Source organism: Pelophylax lessonae (genome assembly GCF_965119305.1).
Source record: "Pelophylax lessonae genome assembly, chromosome: 6".
Lineage (NCBI taxonomy): Eukaryota > Metazoa > Chordata > Amphibia > Anura > Ranidae > Pelophylax > Pelophylax lessonae.
In genome coordinates this window covers 174,338,831-174,362,175 of record NC_138773.1, presented here as the reverse complement: position 1 = coordinate 174,362,175, position 23,345 = coordinate 174,338,831, and the positions used below count along the sequence as shown (strand labels likewise).

At 39.0% G+C, this 23,345-nt stretch overlaps 1 protein-coding gene across 1 annotated transcript in view; it reads left to right on the top strand.

Annotated features, from left to right (window-relative positions):
* Window positions 1-23,345, top strand: part of DNAH7 (dynein axonemal heavy chain 7) — a 368,896-nt gene that overhangs the window by 227,175 nt on the left and 118,376 nt on the right. Inside the window, exon 35 of the mRNA XM_082262147.1 lies at window positions 14,879-15,042. Coding sequence (XP_082118273.1) covers window positions 14,879-15,042 — 164 coding nt within the window. The remainder of the gene's footprint in view (window positions 1-14,878; window positions 15,043-23,345) is intronic.

Sequence of the window (23,345 nt, the reverse complement as noted above, 5' to 3'; positions counted from 1 at the left end):
ATGCATTAAAGAATAACTTCATCTTTGAAAAAAAAAATGAACGCACATTTTTTTGCTGGTAAAAAATATACATTATTTTTTTTTTAAGAGGTTGTAAAGTATCGCTCCCGCGATCAGCAGATCTCTGGCTCCTGCAGACTCTTCGTATGGACAGACAGTCACACAATGACAGGAAGACTCAAATAACTGCCTAGGACACTAACTAGCTCCCTGGTAGTTCACTGAGAACTAAAAATAATCAGTCGCAAAGGCTGTAGGTACTTGTAGTTTATGCATTCACAAATCTCTGTGAATGAATGACATGGCCCTAGGCAGAGCCCCACAAGGCCTTTTTTTTTTTTTCAAAATTGTGACAGTGGGTGCAGGAAGAAGATCCCCGACCCGCTGTCACAATGAGGGAGGGATTGGAAATAGCTTGCAGGAACGGGAGCATGTTACACGCTCCGCCCTAAAAATAGGGGAAACATATAACATGTTCCCAAAGGTGATGTTATCCTTTAAGTTATATATAGGAAAATGCATTGAAAAAAAAATTCCCTCCCACTAACCACAGGTCCCAACAAATTAATTTATTGGCATGTGTGTGGATTATGTCATTCAGCAATTTGTATTTATAAATCAGTACACACAGTGTCCCTTCTGCCTAAACTAGGATTGCTATTGTCTACTAACTTTTTATGGTATCCTTGCACTAACAAAACAAAAATATAATGAAATATTAGGGTGAATATCTTGGGTTATTATTTAGTTGCTTCATTTATGAAAATGTATTGTTAGAAGGAATTACTGGAAATGTATTTTTCCTTTATTTTTGCAGTTTTACATTATCCTTTCCAAAGAAAACCTAAACAATAAAATATGGGAATTCAAATCTGTTGCCATGATAAATATCCACTTGATGCCTTCCTTTAAAAAAGTATACCACAATACAGACCCATCTCTGAACTAAAAGGATAACTGAATTTTCACTAAAAGAAATGCATTTTTGCTTATTTCAGCAACCCCTGAAAAATACCAATATAAGGCTGACCAGAGCAGATTCCCCTAAGGGTTTGGGACTTTAAAGACACTTAGTAGTACACAAAAAATGTCATGTTGTATAAAAAATACACATTTTATGAATACATGATTAATACCTCACCCTAGCTGGTGTCTAGTCATTCCCTGAGCCGTGGACCTTTGGTCAACAAAGGGCTCCACTGTGTTGTTTGAGCTTCAGTCACCAATGTTTTTTCAGGCTCTTGGATACAAGATACACTCTTATCTAAAGAATTAACCAACTACTATTAGACTGAACTCTTGATCTAGCCGGGACCGGCAATGGGACCTGAGATAGGTGTTTTTATCTTCTATGTGCAAACACAAATGTGTCATCAACACAGATGGTAGATTGAACGTAGTAAAAATGTAAACCCCTGAAGAAGAAGCTTAAATAGCTTTGAAACACGTTGGGTATTGTAATACTACATCATCACATTATCTCTTTTCGTACTGTTACAGATTCATGACCAATTGTTTGCTGTCAAATAATTTTGTACCTCTATGTCATTTTTAATCATGTATTAATAAAAGTGCCTTTAAAGTCCCAAACCCTTAGGGGAATCTGCTCTGGTTGACTTTATAGGGATGTGGCACATTCATTTGGAGATTTTTTTGCTGAGAAATTTATTAATTTGAATATAAGGCTGAGGATGTCTTATTACAGTACAGTATTGCCTTTAGCCTCCTGGTTCTGAGTACATCCTTCTGTGCCCCTGAAAAAAATATATCCTTGGGAGGCAGGTACTCAATGCAAAGCAGGTCTCTATCCTCCAAACAGCACCTTCTAGTGGCAAGGCAATGCTGCTGGAAGCAAGACTTACTGTATTATAGTAGGTAAAGCAACTGAGCTAGACTCAGTATAGTAGGTAAACCATCATAATGGCATTTTAGGGCTACTGAAACAAGTACATAAATATGTTTAGGAAAACTGTTGGTTGTGGTTAAAGCACAGTTAAACCCTCATAAATGTAATTACTGCATTGTATGTGCATATACAGTAATAGACGTGCATTTTTTAAACTTTTTTTTTTATCTCCTGAGTGCTGCAGCAAGGGTTAGGGTTAAAAAAAACAAAAAACTTGTATTAGCAGAACCAGAGAATCAGACTGCACACAAGTAGCCACTCTGAAACACTCCCCTGAACACTTCCCTAATCAACAAGTCAGCTCCGGGAATTTAGAATGATGTTAATTAGGGCAGTCTTCAGTGGGGCATGACAGATCTCAGGACAGCTTGTGTGAAAGAGCATGGTCCAAGTCTCCTATGCACTGGATGCAGGGCTCAGTTGGGCATTAGGGTGAAAAGGTAATAAGGATAATTAAATATTTTCAACAACTTACCCTAATGGCTGAGAAATTGAAACAATGAATACTTTAACTCTGCAACATTGTATAATGGATTTCAATCTAGTTAGCAGTTGTCCTTGCATTTTTTACAGTTTAACAGTTATATTTTGAGAAATGTACATTTTAGAAATGATTTTAGGAGTCCTAAACAAAGACGAATAGACTGAAACCTAGAAACAGTTTTGAGTGCAGTTAAAGCTCATTAACCCATTGGAGACTAAGCCTTTTTCTGACACTTGTTGCTTACAAATTAAAGACAGTCTTTTTGCTAGAAATGTACTTAGAAGCCCCAAACATTATACACAGCTGCAAGAAAAAGTATGTGAACCCTTTGGAATGATATGGATTTCTGCACAAATTGGTCATAAAATGTGATCTGATCATCATCTAAGTCACAACAATAGACAATCACAGTCTATTTAAACTAATAACACACAAAGAATGAAATGTTGCCATGTTTTTATTGAACACACCATGTAAACATTCACAGTGCAGGTGGAAAAAGTATGTGAACCCCTAGACTAATAACATCTCCAAGAGCTAATTGGAGTGAGATGTCAGCCAACTGGAGTCCAATCAATGAGATGACATTGGAGGTGTTGGTTACAGCTGCCCTGCCCTATAAAAAAAACACACACCAGTTCTGGGTTTGCTTTTCACAAGAAGCATTACCTGATGTGAATGATGCCTCACACAAAAGAGCTCTCAGAAGACCTACGATTCAGAATTGTTGACTTGCAAAAAGCTGGAAAGGGTTATAAAAGTATCTCCAAAAGCCTTGCTGTTCATCAGTCCACGGTAAGACAAATTGTCTATAAATGGAGGAAGTTCAGCACTGCTGCTACTCTCCCTAGGAGTGGCCGTCCTGTAAAGATGACTGCAAGAGCACAGCACAGACTGACTGAGTGTCAGCTAAAGACTTACAAAAGTCACTGGCAAATGCTAACATCCCTGTTAGTGAATCTACAATACGTAAAACACTAAACAAGAATGGATTTCATGGGAGGATACCACAGAGGAAGCCACTGCTATCCAAACACAACATTGCTGCACGTTTACAGTTTGCACAAGAGCACCTGGATGTTCCACAGCAGTACTGGCAAAATATTCTGTGGACAGATGAAACCAAAGTTGAGTTGTTTGGAAGAAACACACAACACTATGTGTGGCGAAAAAGAGGCACAGCACACCAACATTAAAACCTCATCCCAACTGTAAAGTATGGTGGTGGGGGCATCATGGTTTGGGGCTGCTTTGCTGCGTCAGGGCCTGGACAGATTGCTATCATCGAAGGAAAAATGAATCAAGATATTTTGCAGGACAACTTAAGGCCATCTGTCTACCAGCTGAAGCTCAACAGAAGATGGGTGTTGCAACATGACAATGACCCAAAGCATAGAAGTAAATCAACAACAGAATGGCTTAAACAGAAGAAAATATGCCTTCTAAAGTGGCCCAGTAAGAGTCCTGACCTCAACCCGATTGAGATGCTGTGGCATGACCTCAAGAAAGTGATTCACACCAGACATGCCAAGAATATTGCTGAACTGAAACAGTTCTGTAAAGAGGAATGGTCAAGAATTACTCCTGATCATTGTGCACGTCTGATCTGCAACTACAGGAAACGTTTGGTTGAAGTTATTGCTGCCAAAGGAGGTTCAAGCAGTTCTTAAATCCAAGGGTTCACATACTTTTTCCACCTTCACTGTGAATGTTTACATGGTGTGTTTAATAAAATCATGGCAACATTTCATTCTTTGTGTGTTATTAGTTATTAGACTGTGATTATCTATTGTTGTGACTTAGATGATGATCAGATCACATTTTATGACCAATTTGTGCAGAAATCCATATCATTCCAAAAGGTTCACATACTTTTTCTTGCAGCTGTATATATATATATTTTTTAGCAGAGGCCCTAGAGAATAAAATGGCAGTTGTTGCAATATTTTATGTCACGTAGCGCAGTGGTCTTTCAAGCCCAATTTTGTTTGAAAAAATTATACTTTCATGACTTAAAAAAATAAATAAAACAGGACAGTTAGCCCAATTTGTTTCTATAATGTGAAAGATGATGTTAGGCCGAGTAAATAGATATCTAACGTGTCATGCTTTAAAATTGGGCACACTCGTGGAATGGCGACAAACGATGATACCTAAATATCCCCATAGGTGATGCTTTCAAATTTTGTAATGGTTACCAGTTTAGAGTTACAGAGGAGGTCTAGAATGATTGCTTCCACTCTAGAGATGGTGGTGATATCTCACATGTGTGGTTTGAAAACTGTTTACATTTGCAAGTGGGACTTACGCATGCATTCGCTTCTGCACAGGAGCACTTTAATTTTTTTTTATTATTTATTTTACTTTATATATTTTATTTTTACCCTGCCCTTTTAAAAAAAATGTTGGATCACTTTATGCCTTTATAACTTTTGCTGTTACAAGGAATGTAAACATTTCTTGTGACAGTAATAGGCAGTGACAGATACTCTTTATGGGGGGATCTTGGATCTATTAGTCCCTAAACCCCTGTTCTGCACTTGAAAGTATTCAAAACACCAAGATAGGCATTTTTGAATACCTTTTATTTAAAAAAAACTGGCACCTTTAAGACTCCAGTAAACCGGAAGTGATGTTGTGATGCCACTTCTATTTAACTAGATCTGAGACCTGATTAAATCTGATTCTGTCTTTCTTCGGGTCTCCGGGCAGCCGGCGGACATTGCGAAAGGCAGCCGGAGTGGGGGGGGGGATCACAAAAACGGTCTCGGGGGTGATGCCAGCTGCAGGCATCACCCCGGTACAACCCATTGAGGCAGAAGGCCACATATTTCCATTATGTCAGTGTCAAGGGGTTAATATTAAAAAAAAAAACAGTGCAAAAACCAGGGAATTTTTAAAAATCTCTTGCTAGGCCAACAAAGGATGGCCTTTAAAGTATTGAATCAAGATCAAAAAATGGAACCTCATTTTATTAACTTGTTGACACATGAGTGAGGGTGATTTGAATCATTTCCCCTAAATGGACAAATTAATGAAAGACTTTTTCAAGATTTCTTATCTTTCATATCCTTCATATCCTCCTCCTGTCTCTTTTTTCCCTAATGGTTTCCCTAATGGTATAGCTATAACCTATCTCCAATACCTAAACCTATTTCAACTCTTACTCAGATCAGAAGGGCTGTATTCTGGGAAAATCATGTAAATGGTAAGAACAGAAATGATCCACTGAGCAAAAACTACCCATTTCCCATTTTTCGTGTACAGGTCAAATGCTGAAAACCGCCTTTATACTAGGGGCTTTAAGGCCTGTTTATTTAGTCTGGCTTTTTACCTGGCTTGATTTAATTGATTTGATAAATTTAATCAAATTTAATTGAAATTAGATTTCAAAATGCCCCGTATGGTAAAAAAGAACACTTTCTAATTTCCTTCAGAATAAAGCAGAGGTGCTCTGTCTTTTATGTTATTCACCATATAAAATAAAGATAAATGTTACTATTTGATATCATTAGTGAAATCCTGCTATCATTAGAAGCCTTTAGCTCTCTTTCACTAACTTATATGGGGAGCTGCAAATCTTTTGTAAGCTTTCTGATCATAATGTAAATGGAGATAAATCATCTCATCCACCCTATTGGTATTAAATACAATATTATCAAAGGATGCCTCTTTAATTACACATAAACAACTTTAAGGTAATAATTAAATGTTTTATTTACATTTCATATATGTCACAGATGGAAAATGTAGCACTGCTTTGGTTCCTGAAAATTTACAAAATCCTCCACAGTGAAAAGTTCTTCAGTATATTTTACTGTTTTCAAATGAAGTGTGGCATTTTCATTTTGGTTTGCCACAAGCTGTTTGTTATTTATACAGAACATATTCATGTTAGCAGACAAGGCTGTTTAACATTTCCATTGCTGATAAAAATCTGACTGAAGTATATAATATAACTCAAATATAGAGTGACTGAGATAAAAAATAAACCCCCCCCCAAAAAAAAAAAACATCATGTGATTCGTGTTTTAACCTGTGTAGGCAGTTATCTTACAACCCCTAAAAGGCTACATGAATTACCAGAATTGGCCATACATGACTAAAATTGACTATAGAAGAAATTTCTGTGGGAAGATTAATCTAAAGTATATTCTTTTAAAATACAAATTATATTCAGTAGACATTAATAACATGTCAGCGTTTTAGGGATAAAAATGGCTACTGATTTATAAAAGGGCAAATATCAATCCTAAAAATTTTCCAACTTTCCTGAAAATAATTTCTCTACAAGTAATTGTTTAGCACACAAGGTGACTATCATCTAAACTAGGGGTCTCCAAACTGCGGCCCTGGTCCTCTGCACTTTATCTGGCCCTTGGGGCACTATTCCATCCACTGACACCAACAATGGGGCATAATTCCTTTCACTGACAATAACGATGGGGCACTATTCCTCCCACTGGCACCATAAAAGGGGCACAATTGCATCCATTGACACCAGCGAAGGGGCACAATTCCTTTCCTTGACACCAGCGATGGGGCACAATTCCTTACATTAACACCTTGAGGCACAATTCCTACTACTGATGCTATCAAAGGGGCATAATTGCTTCCATTGACACTAACAAAGGGGCACAATTCCTTCCATTGACATCAATGATGGGGCACAGTTCCTTCAATTAACACCAACGATGGGGCACAATTCCTTCTATTGACACCAACGATGGGGCACAATTCTTTCCATTGACACCAACAATGGGGCACAATTCCTCCCATTGACACCAAGGACGGGGCACAATTCCTTCCATTGACACCAACGATAGGGCACAATTCCTTCTACTGAAACCAATGATGGGGCACAATTCCTTACATTGACACCAACATTGGGGCACAATTCCTCCAATAGACACCAACGATGGGGCACAATTCCTTCAATAGACACCAATGATGAAGAGCACAATTCTTTCCATTGGCACCAACTATGGGGCACAATTCCTTCCATTGACACCAATGATGGAGCATAATTCCTTCCATTGACACCAACAATGGAGCACAGTTCCTTCCATTGACACCAATGATGGGGCACTATTCCTTCCATTGAGACCAATGAAGGGGCACTAGTCCTCCCACTGAAACCAAAGATACGGCATTGCTTACTGCCACTGGACACCAGGACATTTTCTACTCCCTGTGGCACTAGTCCGGCCCCCCTAAAGTCTGAAGGACTAGCCCGTTGTTGAGAATGTTTGGAGACCCCCTGATCTAAACAATATAACATATTATTCTCCCAGATAGAAGTTTATCTTTTGGAACAAAGCTTAAGGTACAAGTGTAAGGATTTGATGCCAAGGCACCCGGGCAAATTTATAGAATACCAAAATCATGACATGCATACACTAAAAAACACTAATACAGGGTAAAACTTACATCTTACATTTGCCTCATATACAGGTGTCCTTTTTTTTACCACTGTTCCCATTTATTTCCAGATATTCAAACTCTCTTATAAAATTATAGTAAATATTAAGCACTAAAACGTGTGTTTTTAGGGGGCAACAGGGCCACCAATCAGAACATGTTACACTTGATCCTGTTCTGATCAGGTTGACCCTGAAATATTGTAATTGGAGTTGGGCGGAGGTTTAAGAACTAATACATTATTTCAGCGTTTAGGAATTAGGGAAACCCTAGTAGGCAATCTGGAGGCCCTCTGGACAATCTAATTTAGTGATTGTATCACTGGCTCATCATTTTTTGGAGAGAGAGAGAGAAAGAGGTTGATTGATTACAATTGATTGCAAATATGTTGTTCACTATGCAAAGGAATTATCCCCAAAGCTTAGTGAATGTGGTGACAAAAAATACCCAATCACAGGCAAGGAAAAAAATGATTGGACATGATTGGATGATGGAAGTATTCAGAGCCTGCCCTTATTCACTAGCTCTGGGACCTATCTTCCTTAAACTATGAATAATGATTACCACTTGGTAAGGCCCTTAATGTGCTCTTACTCCATTTTAAAGCAACCCTGACATTACATAAAGGTTTCAGAAGCAGGTCTACCTCCACAGCAATCAAGTAAATACCTTTCTTGCTGAACACACCCTTAGTACACCACTCTGTACAGTAGAAAACTTCATCTGAAGTCCACTATAAAACCTATACAAAGGAAATGTTGATCTCCTGGGTCATCTACAACACTTACTGATTCCTCCTGCTGCATGTCACTCTGGTTTTGTGGTTTCCAGTTTACCTCTAGACTTTGGAAAATATTACTGCTGTATTTACTTTTGCAAAGAAAGGTCTCCCTACAGCCACACATCCGTGCTGTCCCTGGAATTAATTTATTAATGGCAACCTCAGCCTGGACTCTGGGGGGCGTGGCCTGGTCAGAGTCCAGGCTGAGGTTGCCACTCATACACACTCACCTTTTTTTTGCCTCAAGCGATTGCAGGAGTAGAGATGAGCTCCCTCCCATGCCAGCACCCCCATCGGCAGATGCCCTGTTTTAAAGAGCCTGAGCAGTACACTAAGCAGTTTTGGGTCACAGTATTTACTTTTGCAGGAACACTTTTGAATGATTTGTTGATCAACTGGCTCACTTTAACCTAAAATACTGTACTTCCTTTTCCAGCACCCAGTGCATTAAAAAATACCACTTTTAAAAGGCATTTTTAATTTTTGTTAATGTTTCTGAATGCCGCTTCATGTCCGCTAATTTGTCCATACATTTGGAGGGGAACTCTATGCATTCAGATAAAAAGTCTTCTGTGTGCAGAACCCCCCCTCACCGCCCCTAATACTTACCCGAGTCTCTTCTCGATCCAGCTATATCCACAAATGCCTCAGTTTTCCAGGGCTCTCCCTCCTGATTGGCTGAGATACAGCAGTTAGCCAATGAGGAGAGGGGGTGCGTGAACCAGGGCTCCATGTCTGATTTGGAAACACTGAGCTGCAGCTCGGCTCGAGTACCTCTATAGCAGTGATGGTAAACCTTGGCACCCCAGATGTTTTGGAACTACATTTCCTATGATGCTCATGCACTCTGCAGTATAGTTAAGCATCATGGGGAATGTAGTTCCAAAACATCTGAGGGTTTCGCCAACACTGCCCTATAGCAAGCTTCTAGCTGTGGGGGTACTCAATAGAAGGGAGGGGCCAGGAGCTCCAGCCAGAGACCCAAAAATGGGGAGGATCCGGGCTGCCCCCATGCAAAACCATTACACAAAGCAGGTAAGTATAACATGTTTGTTATTTTAATAGAAAAAAAATGAGACTTTACAATAATTTTAAGCTGGCTATACACCGTTCAGTTTTTATTATCCAGCCAGCGGTCTGAATGAAAATGGAACCAATTCCCCAATCCACACATTTGGGGTTCCTCCATTGTCAAAATACACAGATCAACACACAGTCATTGGCTGCAGCTACTAATCGAGCAGCTTTTATGCAACAGGGCAGTTGAACAGAAATCGATTTGAAAATTGACTTCTGTTTAACTGCAGTGGCCACACATGGATCGAAATTTAGCCAGTCCCTGCTAAACCCACCAAATTTCCATCTGTGTATGGCCAACTTAAATCTTTAAATGTCTCACTAACATGTCAAAATGATGATAATACAGCCGAGAAAAACAATAGACATAAACAAACTCTTTCAAGATAAAATAGAACATAAAAACATAAAGCTTTGTCCTAACTCAAACGTTTCCCTTTTACAAGCTATACAAGAGTGCTTTACAAAAGAAACAATTTCAATCTGTGTTGTAAAGAAAATTACCTTTAAACAGTAGTTTTACAGACGTTAGACATGATTTTAAAGGTATAAAAAAAAAAACTGTTCTTTATTTATATTGTTAATGGATCACCACAGATTCATGTATTGTCATCACTTGTCACCACCCGCTTTTTAGTATTTTTCAGTGCCTCTGCCAGCATATCATTTTTATAGAATGCCACATGGACCAGATCTAAACCTTCATTGCTGTTACTGTCAAAACTATGACTTAATGATAAAGCCATGGTAGCTATATTAAAGCTGCATTTTTGCTCAGCATGAGGTAGAATGCCTAGTTATTTTGCTTCTTTCTTGTTCATTAACATTGTAATTTAATGTTCAGAAATGTGTGTCCCTGGAGGCAAATGTGTGTTTATTCCCTTTATGTTCCTGTGGATGGCACTGGTAAGTTGTATTTTGTAGACTACTTAGTTTTGTGCAGAAGAAACTTAAAAAAAAGTTCATTTCATTAATCTATTTTATAATTGAATATAGGTACAGTGAAACTATGTGAAATGTATGCTATTAATTAATAAAGATATATAGTAGGATTTCATGTAGGGAGCCTTCCCCCTATAGCATATCATGATTTATAACAGAAGGTGCCTTATATCAACTCTGCACAAGTATGAGGCTGCAGTTTAAAACCATGCCCAAACACTGTTTTTACATTTTCAGTACCTGTCAGAGCAAACACATCTGAGTTGTAAAAAAAGGTTTGATACCTTAGACTAGGGTTCCATGAAACCCTAGGGCTCCTCCTGTGGTTGCTAGGGGTTCCTTGAGCGATTGGCAATTTCTGCCTCTCAGATAAGTTCCCAATGACACCATTGTTCCTTTTAGCTATCTGTAAGGGGGTAATTCTTCCCAATGTTGACAAGAGTAAGGAGCATTCTTCCCACTGACTGTCACACTAATGTGTCATGAATTGTAGATTTTTAATATTTAGCAGGGATTCCCCGAGACCAGAAATTTATATCAAGGGTTCCTCTGTGTTGAAAAGGTTGACAAAGGCTGCATTAGACTCATAGATTTACAAGTTACTTGTAGATGACAGCAACACATCAGCATTTTCTTTCTTGCATTGTTATATATTTATGTTGTATGATTGTACAACTCTTAGGCCCCTTTAACGCAGGGAGTCCATCAGGCGGACTCCGTTTTTCTCAGCGGGAGGATCGATCCGCCGATCCCCTGCTGAGCAGGCGGATGGCAGCTATGTCTCCGCGCTGTGTGCGGAGACACATCTGTCAGGTCCCGCTGTTCTCTATGGGGGAATCGGATGGGAACGGACCATCTGTCCATTCTCATCTGATCCCATCCCATCCGATCCGCTGGACAGATGGAAAATAGGGTTTCCTTCCGTCCAGATTTGACGGATCGAATGTCAACGGACATGTCTCTGCTGACATCCGATGCCCCATTGAGATGCATGGGGCGTCCGTTCAGATCCGTCTGTCAGTTTTTTTTGCGGTCCATCCGTGTGAAAGAGGCCTAAGGGAAAAATAATGCATTTTTTAAATATTCACTTATTGTTCTGATACCCCTATGATTTTATGCATGTCTGATTTCTAGAGACAAAGTAATGGCATTAAGGAAAGATTTACTACTTTCTATGCATCAAATACTCAAATATTGTGAATGCATGTTTTACTTTGATTGTTGCATGTACTATCATCTTCAAGTGATTCTGTAACATTGCAGAAAAATTGCATTCACTTCACTGTTATTTAGGCCTGTGTCTACAAAAGAAAGAATTAGCTTTACCACACAGGAATTCTGTAAGGGAAGTCATTTGTAATTAAGCAACCATGGAGAAGAAAAAGAATAATCAGGGGGTTGATAATTAAAGTTTTGATTAATTCATCCCAGTCGGTGCCTTAATTACATGATGTCTATAGTTGTGGTGATTACAGTGTTATCTTATTTGGATCACGAATATATAAATTACAATTCTCTTGATTCCTCTTCAGAATTTGCCTCCTGCAACAGAATTAGTGTTATTATATCATCGTGTGTTACAGAGCTAGTATTTTAAAATTAGCAGAATTATCTTGCGGCAGGTAACTTATTGCGTAATTTTTAATCTTTAATCATATTACTTCTTGCAGATACAATTCTCTATATAACATTTAAAATGTATCCAAAGCCCAAACTTATTTCTTTAAGTTTTCGATTTTCCTTATTTTCAAGAAATTTACAGTTACGTTATTGGTCGTTCCTTATTGCTGGTGGTGAACCTGCAAGCTTAATGCATGTAACTGCTCAATAAGTGCTGATGTCAGTATATATTTAACTGACATGTTTCACATTTATTAGTGCATGCTGATAATATTGTGCAGTTTTCCAACAATTATAACCAGATTTTGTTGTTCATGTATATCTATGCTTCAATCAGGACTTACAAAGGTAATTTGAGTAACCAGCCAACAATTGTGTGAATGTTAACTATTATACCTAGCTTCTCATATAAAGTGAAACTTGCAAGCATGAAGCTAAATCATAGTGTTGTGGAACAATGTAAAAATACTTTTGTACAACCGATGTTTCATCTTGTGCATGTACATTTTCCTATGTTATTGTGCATACTTTCAATAAAACCAGTTAAAAAAAAATATATATATATATATATATACAAATATATTCTTTTTATGATTCCGTTCTGTGCCATTGCCAAGTAATCAGCAATTATTTATAATGCTTCAAGTGAAACAAAAAATGCAAAATTCCTTTGAATAACATGCCTGGGGGATACCCCAAACCTGCCTTTGAGGTGGCATATATGTGCAATGTATACCACTACTACAGCAATGCTGACCTTTAGAAAGAAAAAGTTTGTTAAAAATGACAGCAAAATGACATCTCCCAGCTGCTTCATTCTGTTTGTAAAAAAAGTAGGTATGGATTTCATTCTACTATACCAGACTCTTATCCTAAAAGAGGGTCCCAAAAATGTTATTTGGCCATCCCTACAAAAAAAAAATGGCATAGGCTCACCCTAATTCACGCAAGGCCCTTTAGGTCTGGTATGAATTTTAAGATTTTTGGGAGGGAACTAGTGCTTTTTTCTTGGTTTTTCCATGGGGTGTCTCTTAAAATCAATGTCAAAATTAATTGTGGTAGAACCATAATGCTTTTTTTTTTAACTATCCCTAGCTCCTCTGGTTACATAGCCAGATTCCTGGCCATGTATGTGAATGGAGTCATTGACATAACTGGTTGTTAAGGATTCACATTCACCTGTGTCCATAACAACCATTAACTGCTAATGTACAGTATATGTATTTGGCCCGAACCTTAAACCAGTATTAAACCTAAAACCAAAAATGTATTATATTGCCAATCTTTAGATGTAGTGGCTGCTTTAGTTTTCTATTTTAGGCTTTTCCCTCCTCTGTTTTCACCTGGTGATCTGGCCAGTAACACAGCTCCTGTATTAGATAGCCTCCACTCTGGATGAAGGAGAACAGGGGCACCTTTGGACAGCAGCATTGTCAGTCTGGGGGTAGGGGAGTGTTAGATGAACTAGCAGATTTAAAAGCACTAACAAATTGAACCCAAACTCTGACTAACACTATATATAAGCAGTTACAGCAAACAGTTTTTTTCCTTTTGGGATAAAGGTTTTACATAATTAAATAAAAGTGGATCATTGGAAGTACCCCTGTCAGTGTGTATTGGTTTGCCTAAACCCTGAAACTAATAGGGCTTGTTGAAAAAAAAAAAAAAAAAACACTTACTGTCCAGATATCCAGATGAAAATACAAGAAAGAAAGTAAAAAAAAAAAAACCAATGCAGCCATCACACCTCAGAATTGGTAAGCAGCGATATAATTGTTTACTAAGGCCTCTTTCACACGGGCGTACAGCCCGATGAAGTCCGCTCTCCTCAGCGGGGGATCCCTGCTGTCCTCTATGGGGAGATCAGATGAGAACGGACCGCCTGTCCGTTCTCATCCGATCCCTTCCGATCCTATCCTCCAGATGGATGGAAAATAGGGTTTCCATCCGTCCGGATTTCACGGACAGGATCGGATCAGAGAGCAGCGGGTGTCAGCGGACATGTCTCCGCTAACATCCGCTGCCCCATAGGGATGCATAGAGCATCCGATCAAGTCCGCCTGAAAAACTGGCAGGCGGATCGAATCGGATCGCCTGTGTGAAAGGGGCCTTATGGCTTTAATACCACTGTAAGTTCATCCATTCCTACTTCAGGGTTGAGAGTTGGAAGCTTGCAGTACTGTGCTGCAAAATCACTGCATCTAATTTTTTCAGATTTGCTGTTCCCATGACAATAGTTATTATTGAATTGATCTTGTCAATGGCTCAGTGCAATCATATTGCTTCATTATAAAGAACAACTGCATGTCTAATCTTTTTTTTTTTTTTTTCTTGGGGGCAATAAGGCAGATTTACTAAATGAGTGGAGAATTACTCAAATTTGTGTGAAAAGCATATGCACATGATTTGATATTCAAAATGATCAGGAATCCTCATTCCACATATTTGAATAATTAAAGTAAATATTCACACATTTTTAAGTGAAGGTTCTCAAGTTTTATTTAGTAAACCAGCTCTAATTTGTCTTTAAACAATCCATTGTGGCAGTGTAAGCAATGATTGTCTTTGTAGTGTATGTCCCATACATGTAAAGTTTATTTCAAGCTAGTTTTTTTAAGATGCTCAACTTGGCATTTTTTTTTTCCAGATGCAAGTAAAAGAATGGACATTACTTTGCAAGCAAAATAATTTACCCTGTTCAGAGGACTTTTCTCTCACCAACAGTTTGGGGGAACCTGTGAAAATCAGAGCGTGGAATATTGCTGGCTTACCTTCAGACAGCTTCTCCGTTGATAATGGGATTATTATTTCGTAAGTAATATGGTTATGATCGTGTAAAGTGTTGTAGAAATACACAGAAGTTTAGAGTTCAACTATGAATAATTTTCTCTGCCATTTTCAGTGTATTGGTGCCATGTTTATGGTAATATGGTCTTTTTATTATCTTTTGGTTATGCATTTGGTTGTGAAAATTGAACCGTTCAACTGATATGAATAAATTGATGATTCACCACTGGTGAAATGACAAGACTGTTTAATTGTTTCCTGTGTAAATTATCCCTGGCTGCAAAGCTACATCAGTAGAGACACAAACAGCACTAATGGATATGAAATACCAATCTCTCAATCCAGTAGGTTCAGGCAATGATTTTTATTGGCCATGAGGCACCCCCAGACATTGCCAGCCAAATGATAAATACTGTTGTTGTTTTCAACATTATAAGAAAGTACCAGTGGTGTCTGTAATGTAGTTCCCCCCACCCTGCTCCACTCACCAAACATGAACTGTCACTAGATGCCTGAAAACAGATGGATTGTGCCTTCCTATCTGATCACCCCCTAAGGCTAGTAAGACCCATGCAAGGAGAAGATCTAAACTGAACCACTAAAAGCTGATGCCTATTGGGTAGGCATGCTCTGGTGTTTTCATCATCAGGAAGTCCAGCTGCTGCTGAAACGAGTGCAGGTAACCTGAAATTGGGTACAAAGAGGTATTTTTTTCAAAAACACGACAACGTATTTTTTGTATTTGTACTTTATGTATGTAAAGTGCTTCATTAAACTAAATGTCATCCAACTGGGGTTTACATTTTCTGTTTTTCTAGGTTAAATACATATCTACAAATGTTACAAAATATTTCCTTTTTGACAATAAAATAAAATAATAAATTAGGTTTGTTGGTAGAATTTACGTAAAAAATAATATCTCCATATGACCTTGTAAATATTCTTGGCATGAAAGTAGCAGGAACCTATTATGGACCCCTTCTAATGCAAGTGACAAGCTGATAATAATTTAGGATGTAGATAATGGAAATAAGCTAGTGGAAAATGAAGATTGTTCTGTAGTTTTAAGCATATTCATGATACCTTTTACTCTTCTGAAATGCAATAATAGGCACGTATCAGTGACCATTATGACTCAAAAGAAATTTTAAAGAAAACCTGTTTTGAGGACCAACAATATATTTTTTCTTTATCATCTATTGAGACACCCAGGAATGTAGTAAATTATTAAATTTTTTGACATGCGAGTTATACTGCCACCTTCAATAGGATGGGATATTATTCTCCAATTTTGTTTTACTGCCCGCCTTCAGTGACTTGATCATCTCTGGCCATCTGCAACCCTTTTTAGCATCAGCTGCCCAGGCTTATAAGTAAGAGAGACCTTGCTTTTTTCTGGGGCCAAGTTGTTTGTCAACAACACAGTGTAACATGTCTTTTAATGGACACACATGACAGTCCCACTGAAATGGGTGACCTCAGCCCATACGCCTTAATTAATGATAGAGGTGATTTCTTGTCATCTGCAGAAGGGACCCACTGCAGGAATGTAGATTCTGGGATCCCTATTAATGTAGGGTTTTCCCCTTAGAGTGTTCTATAGCTCCGCAGCATGTGGCTGAGACTTTCAATATGCCCACAAGATCCAAATATCTACTTTGGATTTTTTATTGCTTTGTACACAGTTAATACAGAAATCATTTTGCAAAGTCTTCAAGCACACTTCTGCACCATCCACAACAGAACCTGATTCTGGCTTTACTGGAACTTCACCTGAGTGTGCATGGGGTTCCTATTACCATATCTGATTCAAATTCAGAGTCTTCACATCTTTCTTATGAAGAGCCTGTGTTACAGCAAGTTTCATATGACTCAGATTTACAAAAAGTCCTTGATACCTTGATGCATTTTATAGTACCCTGCAATTAGACGATCAGCCTGTTGTTCCAGGCACATTTTCTTTTGCTGTTATGGTTGCAAAGACCTTCACAATACAAAGGGTATGTAGAGCATTAGAATGGAAACAAACATACCGTCAGATTGCTGATGGTCTTACATTAGGGGTTTCCCTGACTATTCCTTGGATTCCCTACTTAAGTCTCAGTTTAAGTTATCTGGTGTAACTGTCTGTTCCTAATTGGTGGTGACTGTGATTTGTGAATCTATGCCAGTGCAGATTAAGTCTCTTAAAGGAGGTGGCTCTATTTCAAGGAGACCAAATACCTACAGCCCTGTGATTTGACTGTAATGGTCTCTTGCAAACCTCTAAATTTGTGGCTTGCAAGGGCATAAAGTCTGTTCGGGTGTGTAGGGTTCTGTGACTGTGTTCCTAGAATGCAAAGAATATGTAAGAAACATTTTTTTTGCTTACCATTAGGGGAAGACTTGCTTTTGGTACTGTCATTGACACTTTTCTACCTCAGGTAAGGAGATCTTGGGATGGAATCTTTATCTGCTACTGCAGTAGTACCTTGTAAACAAACACAGTCGCCTCAATATTTGAGTCACAGGTATTCAGGACCTCTATTTCATCTAGTCAGGCAAATAGAGGGCTGTTCATTCATCCTCACAGTTATCAATGCTAAAGCTTCCTTATAGCTCCACTCTAAACCCTTCAAGTACCTGCTTTTGTGTTGCCCTCTCTGGGATTACTTCTTTCCATTGTGCTTTTTCCAAATTTGTTGGACAAAAATTTTGTTTCATTTTCTGATTCATTTGTTATGTGAAGAATTTATTTTTTTAAATTTGTTTTGTATCTTCAGCATTCGTTTAGTTTCATATGGAATAGCGCTGATTTTTAACAACCATGACTCATCTGCTGTCAGCGGCATTCCCTGCTGTCAGCAGATTGTAAACAAAACAAGTGCCAGTTTATACTCATTCACTTGGGGGGGGGGCAGGATCTGGGTGCCCTCTTGTTAAAGGGGGCTTCCAGATTCCGATAAGCCCCCGCTGCAGACTGGGCAAGGGTTGTGGGGAAAAGGTTCTTGTCTTCATCAACATGGGGGCAAGGTGCTTTGGGGGGGGGGGGGGCTCTCCTCCAAAGCACAATGCCCATATTGAGGGCATTTGACCTGGTGTACTGAATCTGAAAATGTAGTCATACATTTTTCAGGTTCATGCAGATTCGTTAACATTTTCATTCGGAAATTTGGACACACTCAAAATTCCAAAAATTTAATTTGTTACCTGAAAAACGAAGGTGAAGGAGCCGAATCGCACACGTCTGCTAAGTAGGAAGAAATATTTTAAACCCCTTACATGGAGTATCCAAAAGTAGAAGAAAGTGTTAGCTAGAATTCCCTTCCAAGTATGAAGCAAACAGCAGATATCACAATCATTTCTGCAATGACATAGTAAAATAAGTAAAATATTTTTCGACATAGCAGCTCTGAAAACTCTGCAGGCGCCTGTGTTGTTGACAAAATCATACATTTTAATGACAACCAAGTTCTTTTTTTTTTATTCTACAATTGTCAGGAGCTGGTTTAGTTAGTGTTTTTTTTTTTTTTTTTTACATGATGAAATGTGTCTGTGTTTGGTTGCATGATGGTACAGTAAAAACTGCATTTCAGATTTTGCTTGTTTGTGTATCAGGTGTTATTTGAATGCCAAGGGTTTTGGACTCAGAGCTGACAGATCCAAAAGGCAACACTGCTCTTTTCTATTATAAGATGCAACACATTACAGCTGAATAGGTTGATAGCACTTGCACTAAGCAACACTTCTTGTGCCATTGTTATTCTTGTCGCTGAGCTTGATCTCTAAATCAGGCTCATAATCTTCTGGATTGGTTCCTGTAAAGTTTGGCAGCTTGTCTTTATTCAGTAAGCTTCTAAATAAAAATATTTTTTTAAATAGCTTACTCAGAGTAGGTTATACATTTCAGAAAATTTGGATATACTGTATTTTCACAATGTATTATTTTAAATGATTCCTGTAGGAATGGGTCTTTATTAATAGTCTTTGCAACCTTTAAAAATGTAAAAAATATAATATAATTTATACAGTACATGTCTTTAAATTAGGCTAGTATGAATTGACTTGATAGGAGCACTAGAAATCAGTCATGTGTTTTGTATGCTTTACAACAAGAAGCATATCCCAGCGCTCACAGTCAGTGTCCGCAATCAAATTTAAATTTAGTGGCAGCTAAGAGGGCAAAGGTAATTAATAGACACCAATAAATTACAGAATTAAAATATCAAATGGCTCACGATAGTAGACTCTGTAAAGTCAGTCCCAGAAAGTGTCCAATGGTGAGGATGGTAATAGGTAGTGGATTCGTTGGATAATCAAGGATGCTGGCACTGGAATGAATAGGAATCCTCAGCTTCTAGGCACACAAACCAGGGAGGAATCAATATTGGCACATGGTGAAAGAACACCTTGCCAGAGTGCAGCATCATTGAAAAATATAAACCAGTTCCACTTAAAACAGAATAATGCAGCTTGCACACAGAGGGAACTGGTAAGACAGATGAACGAAATGACAGTCAACTGCTGACAGGAGCAACAATAGAGCTGTACCCTCCAAACCAACAGCAAGCAGCGGCATCTTTGGCCCTCCTCTATGTACACAGCAGGCACCAAGATCCGTGAGAGGGGGGGCACTACACGTTTTGGGGGCCTCATCCCCTTTCTCAAGTCTTGTTGCTTACTGTTGGCTTGGTGGCTCTGGCTGGCTGGGAAATCTCCTGTCAGCTGTTGCCTTTCATTTCTTCCATCTGTCTTACAAGTTCCCTCTGCATGCAAGCGGCATTATACTGTTTCAAGTATAAGTGTAGATATTTTTTGGGAATAAATAGTTTATACTTTTTAATAATCCTGCTTTCTGGCATGTTTTGCATGCAAATATGCTAATAAGGAAAATGTGGGCTGATGATGTGAATCCTGTGTAACGTTCATGCGTTTTTGTTTGTGGATGGATTTACAGCTGCAGAATTATTACACTCAGTAGCCTTGTAGAGAATCTGTTGAACAACATATCCAACTCTCAGGACTTCATCACCGTGTACAGCCTGTTATATACTATATATATATTAATAGATGTTTAATGGAGGGATAGAGTATATGAGGATATATAGCTGAGAGACAGGCTATTGTATGGTGAGCACTAGAAGTAGTATAGGAGAGTTGCAGGTGATGGTAAGCAGATAGGTTCTGATGTCAAGTATAGTGCAGATGGTAAGAGGACACAGATGGAGTATACTTTAGACAGAGTAACCTAGTGCAAGGATAGTTCAAGGTAGTCCCAAGAGCTAACAGTCTTATGCAGATGATAGTGAATAGATAGATACAGATAGTCTTGGTAATTGCAGTAGATGACAGTAGGAGATTGGTTAGTAAGAATCCCATGCGGGGTACTTATCACTTAGATAGGTTAGAAAAAACAATGTCCAATGGAGAGGGGTGATCCCGTAGCGGGATACGGATCACCAGCGAGTTTTCCGGCTTTAATTCAGCAAGGAAGGTATGTCAGCAGCTCCGACTTCTCAGGCGTAGGTGCGATGAACATGTGGGTTTGAACGAGCGATGAGTGAGAGCAAACCGGCGATTGAAATAGCCGCTCATAGCGGTGCTCGGCAGTGATGTCATCCGGTCTTAAAGGTGTATGCGTCCTTTGTATATACAAGATGGGACGCAAAGAGAGGAGAAATATAGGAACAGGGGTACCATAGGTACCGGAACATTACAGTACCCCCCCCCTTAAGGCCGGCTCCGTAAGGCCTCTAGAACTGTTTTTTCCGGATATTTCGAGTGGAAATTGCGAATCAGTCTAGGGGCATGGATATCGGAGGTATCCAGCCAGGTGTCATCTTGGGGCCCATAATTCTTCCATCGTACAAGATACTGGAGTCTTCTTCTATTGAAACGGGAATCCAAAATTTCTTTTATCTCAAATTCTTCTCCACCCTCCACTTGTACAGGAGGTGGAGGTGAGATAGTAGGCCTTATTCCTTGGTTAGGAACATGGGGCTTCAGTAGAGACACATGGAAGACAGGATGTATCTTGAAGTCTACTGGCAATGTGAGTTGTACTGCAGCTTTTCCAATAAGCTTCTCTATTGGAAAAGGTCATAGAAATAGAGGTCCAAGTTTTTTACTAGGGATTTTTAGTCTCAGATTTTTTGTAGAAAGACAAACAAGATCCCCAATGGCATATTGGGGAGAGGGTTTCCTACGGAGGTCGTAGTATTTTTTTTGTTGGCTATGAGCATGAGATATGGTATTGTTGAGTAATTCCAGAGAATCCTTTATCTGGGCAAGATAATCAGATGCTACTGGATTACTTGATGGTAAGATACGTGGAGGAAGGAGTGTGGGATGAAACCCATAATTCAGGTAAAACGGACTTTGCTTAGTAGTGCTATGAGTAGCGTTGTTATAGACGAATTCCGCCAGTGGGAGGAGATCTGCCCAATCGTCCTGTAGATACGAAGTATAGCAACGCAGGTACTGTTCAATGCACTGGTTAACTCTCTCTGTCTGTCCGTTGGTCTGAGGGTGGTAGGCAGAAGTAAGGTTACGCTCTATTCGCAGTATCTGACATAGAGCTAGCCAAAATTTTGAGATGAATTGTGAACCACGGTCAGACAGCAGTGTTTTTGGAATACCATGTAACTTAAAGACATGTTTCACAAGTAATTCTGCTGTTTGTTTGGATGAAGGTAGTTTTCGGATAGGGGTGAAATGTGCCATCTTGGTCAGATGGTCCACTGATACCAAGATGGTGTTGAATCCTTTGGAAGGTGGTGGTTCCACTATGAAATCCAAGGATACCACTTCCCACAGAACCTGGGGTATCGGTAAACTACAAAGTAATCCTGATGGTTTCGTGTTGTCAATTTTAGACCTTGCACAGATATCACAAGATGAAACGAACTTTTTTACGGTTGTCTTCATGTCTGGCCACCAAAATTGCCTAGTGAGTAGATTGAGAGTTTTAGTCATACCCATATGTCCTGCCATCGGTACATCATGCGACAATTCTAAGATCTTGGTTCGCATAGTAGGGGGTATGTATAATTTATCGTTGTAGTAGAGGAAGCCTTCTGCGTCAGTAGTTAGTTGTGGTGGAGGTGAATCCAACCCTATGCTGTGCAAAATCTCCTCCTTCAGTGAGCGAACGACTCCGATAATACGTTCAAGTGGTATTATAGGAACTGAGGGAACCTCAGTGCAATCTTTCTCGGCTAGTCGTGAGAGTGCATCCGCTTTTTTATTTTTGTCTGCGGGCGTGTAAGTTACTAAAAAATTTAATCTCAGAAAGAATAACGACCACCGTACCTGCCGGTGGGAAAGAGTTCTATTAGTCTGAAGGTATTGGAGGTTTTTGTGATCAGTATATATCAGAATTGGCAATTGAGTGCCCTCAAGTAGATGTCTCCAATTCTCTAATGCCAGTTTTATGGCTAATAACTCCTTCTCACCTACTGGGTCGTTCACCTCGGGGCTACTTAATGACTTTGAAAAGAAAGCAACTGGGTGAAGAGGTGAGGTGTTTGTTGGTCGTTGTGAGAGAACTGCTCCTACTGCCATATTAGGCGCATCTACCTCCAAGATGTATTGAAGGGATGGGTCTGGATGGCATAGTATGGGGGCAGTAGTAAAGCTTGATTTCAGCAGAGAGAATGCTCCATTTGCTTCTTTTGACCAATTAAATGGTCTCTTCGTGCTTCTAAGTTGTGTGAGAGGTTTCACAATCGCAGAGAAGTTTTTAATGAATTTCCTATAGTAATTAGAGAATCCTAGGAACCTTTGTAATGCTTTGCGAGTGGTTGGCACAGGCCAATCCAGAATGCAGGATATTTTGCTCATGTCCATTTTGATTCCACTTTTAGATATAATATACCCTAGGAATAGTACCTCCTCTTTATGAAACAGACATTTCTTTGATTTAACATATAAGTTATGTGCAAGTAGTCTTGACAACACAAGTCTCACATGTTTTATGTGCTCAGGTAAGGAATGAGAATAGATAAGTATATCGTCCAAATATACTACCACACAAACATCAAGCAAGTCTCGGAATATCTCGTTTATAAAACGTTGGAAGGCTGCGGGGGCATTACATAGCCCAAATGGCATTACAAGGTACTCAAACAGTCCGTATCTGGTTCTGAATGCCGTCTTCCATTCATCCCCTTTACGGATTCAAATTAAATTGTATGCCCCTTTTAGGTCCAATTTTGAAAAGAAAGAAGCCCCACGCACCTGTTCGATAAGTTCAGGAATAAGAGGTAAAGGATAATGATCCTTTATTGTGATGGCATTTAATTGTCTGAAATCAATGATAGGCCTAAGGCTAGAGTCCTTATTGCGGA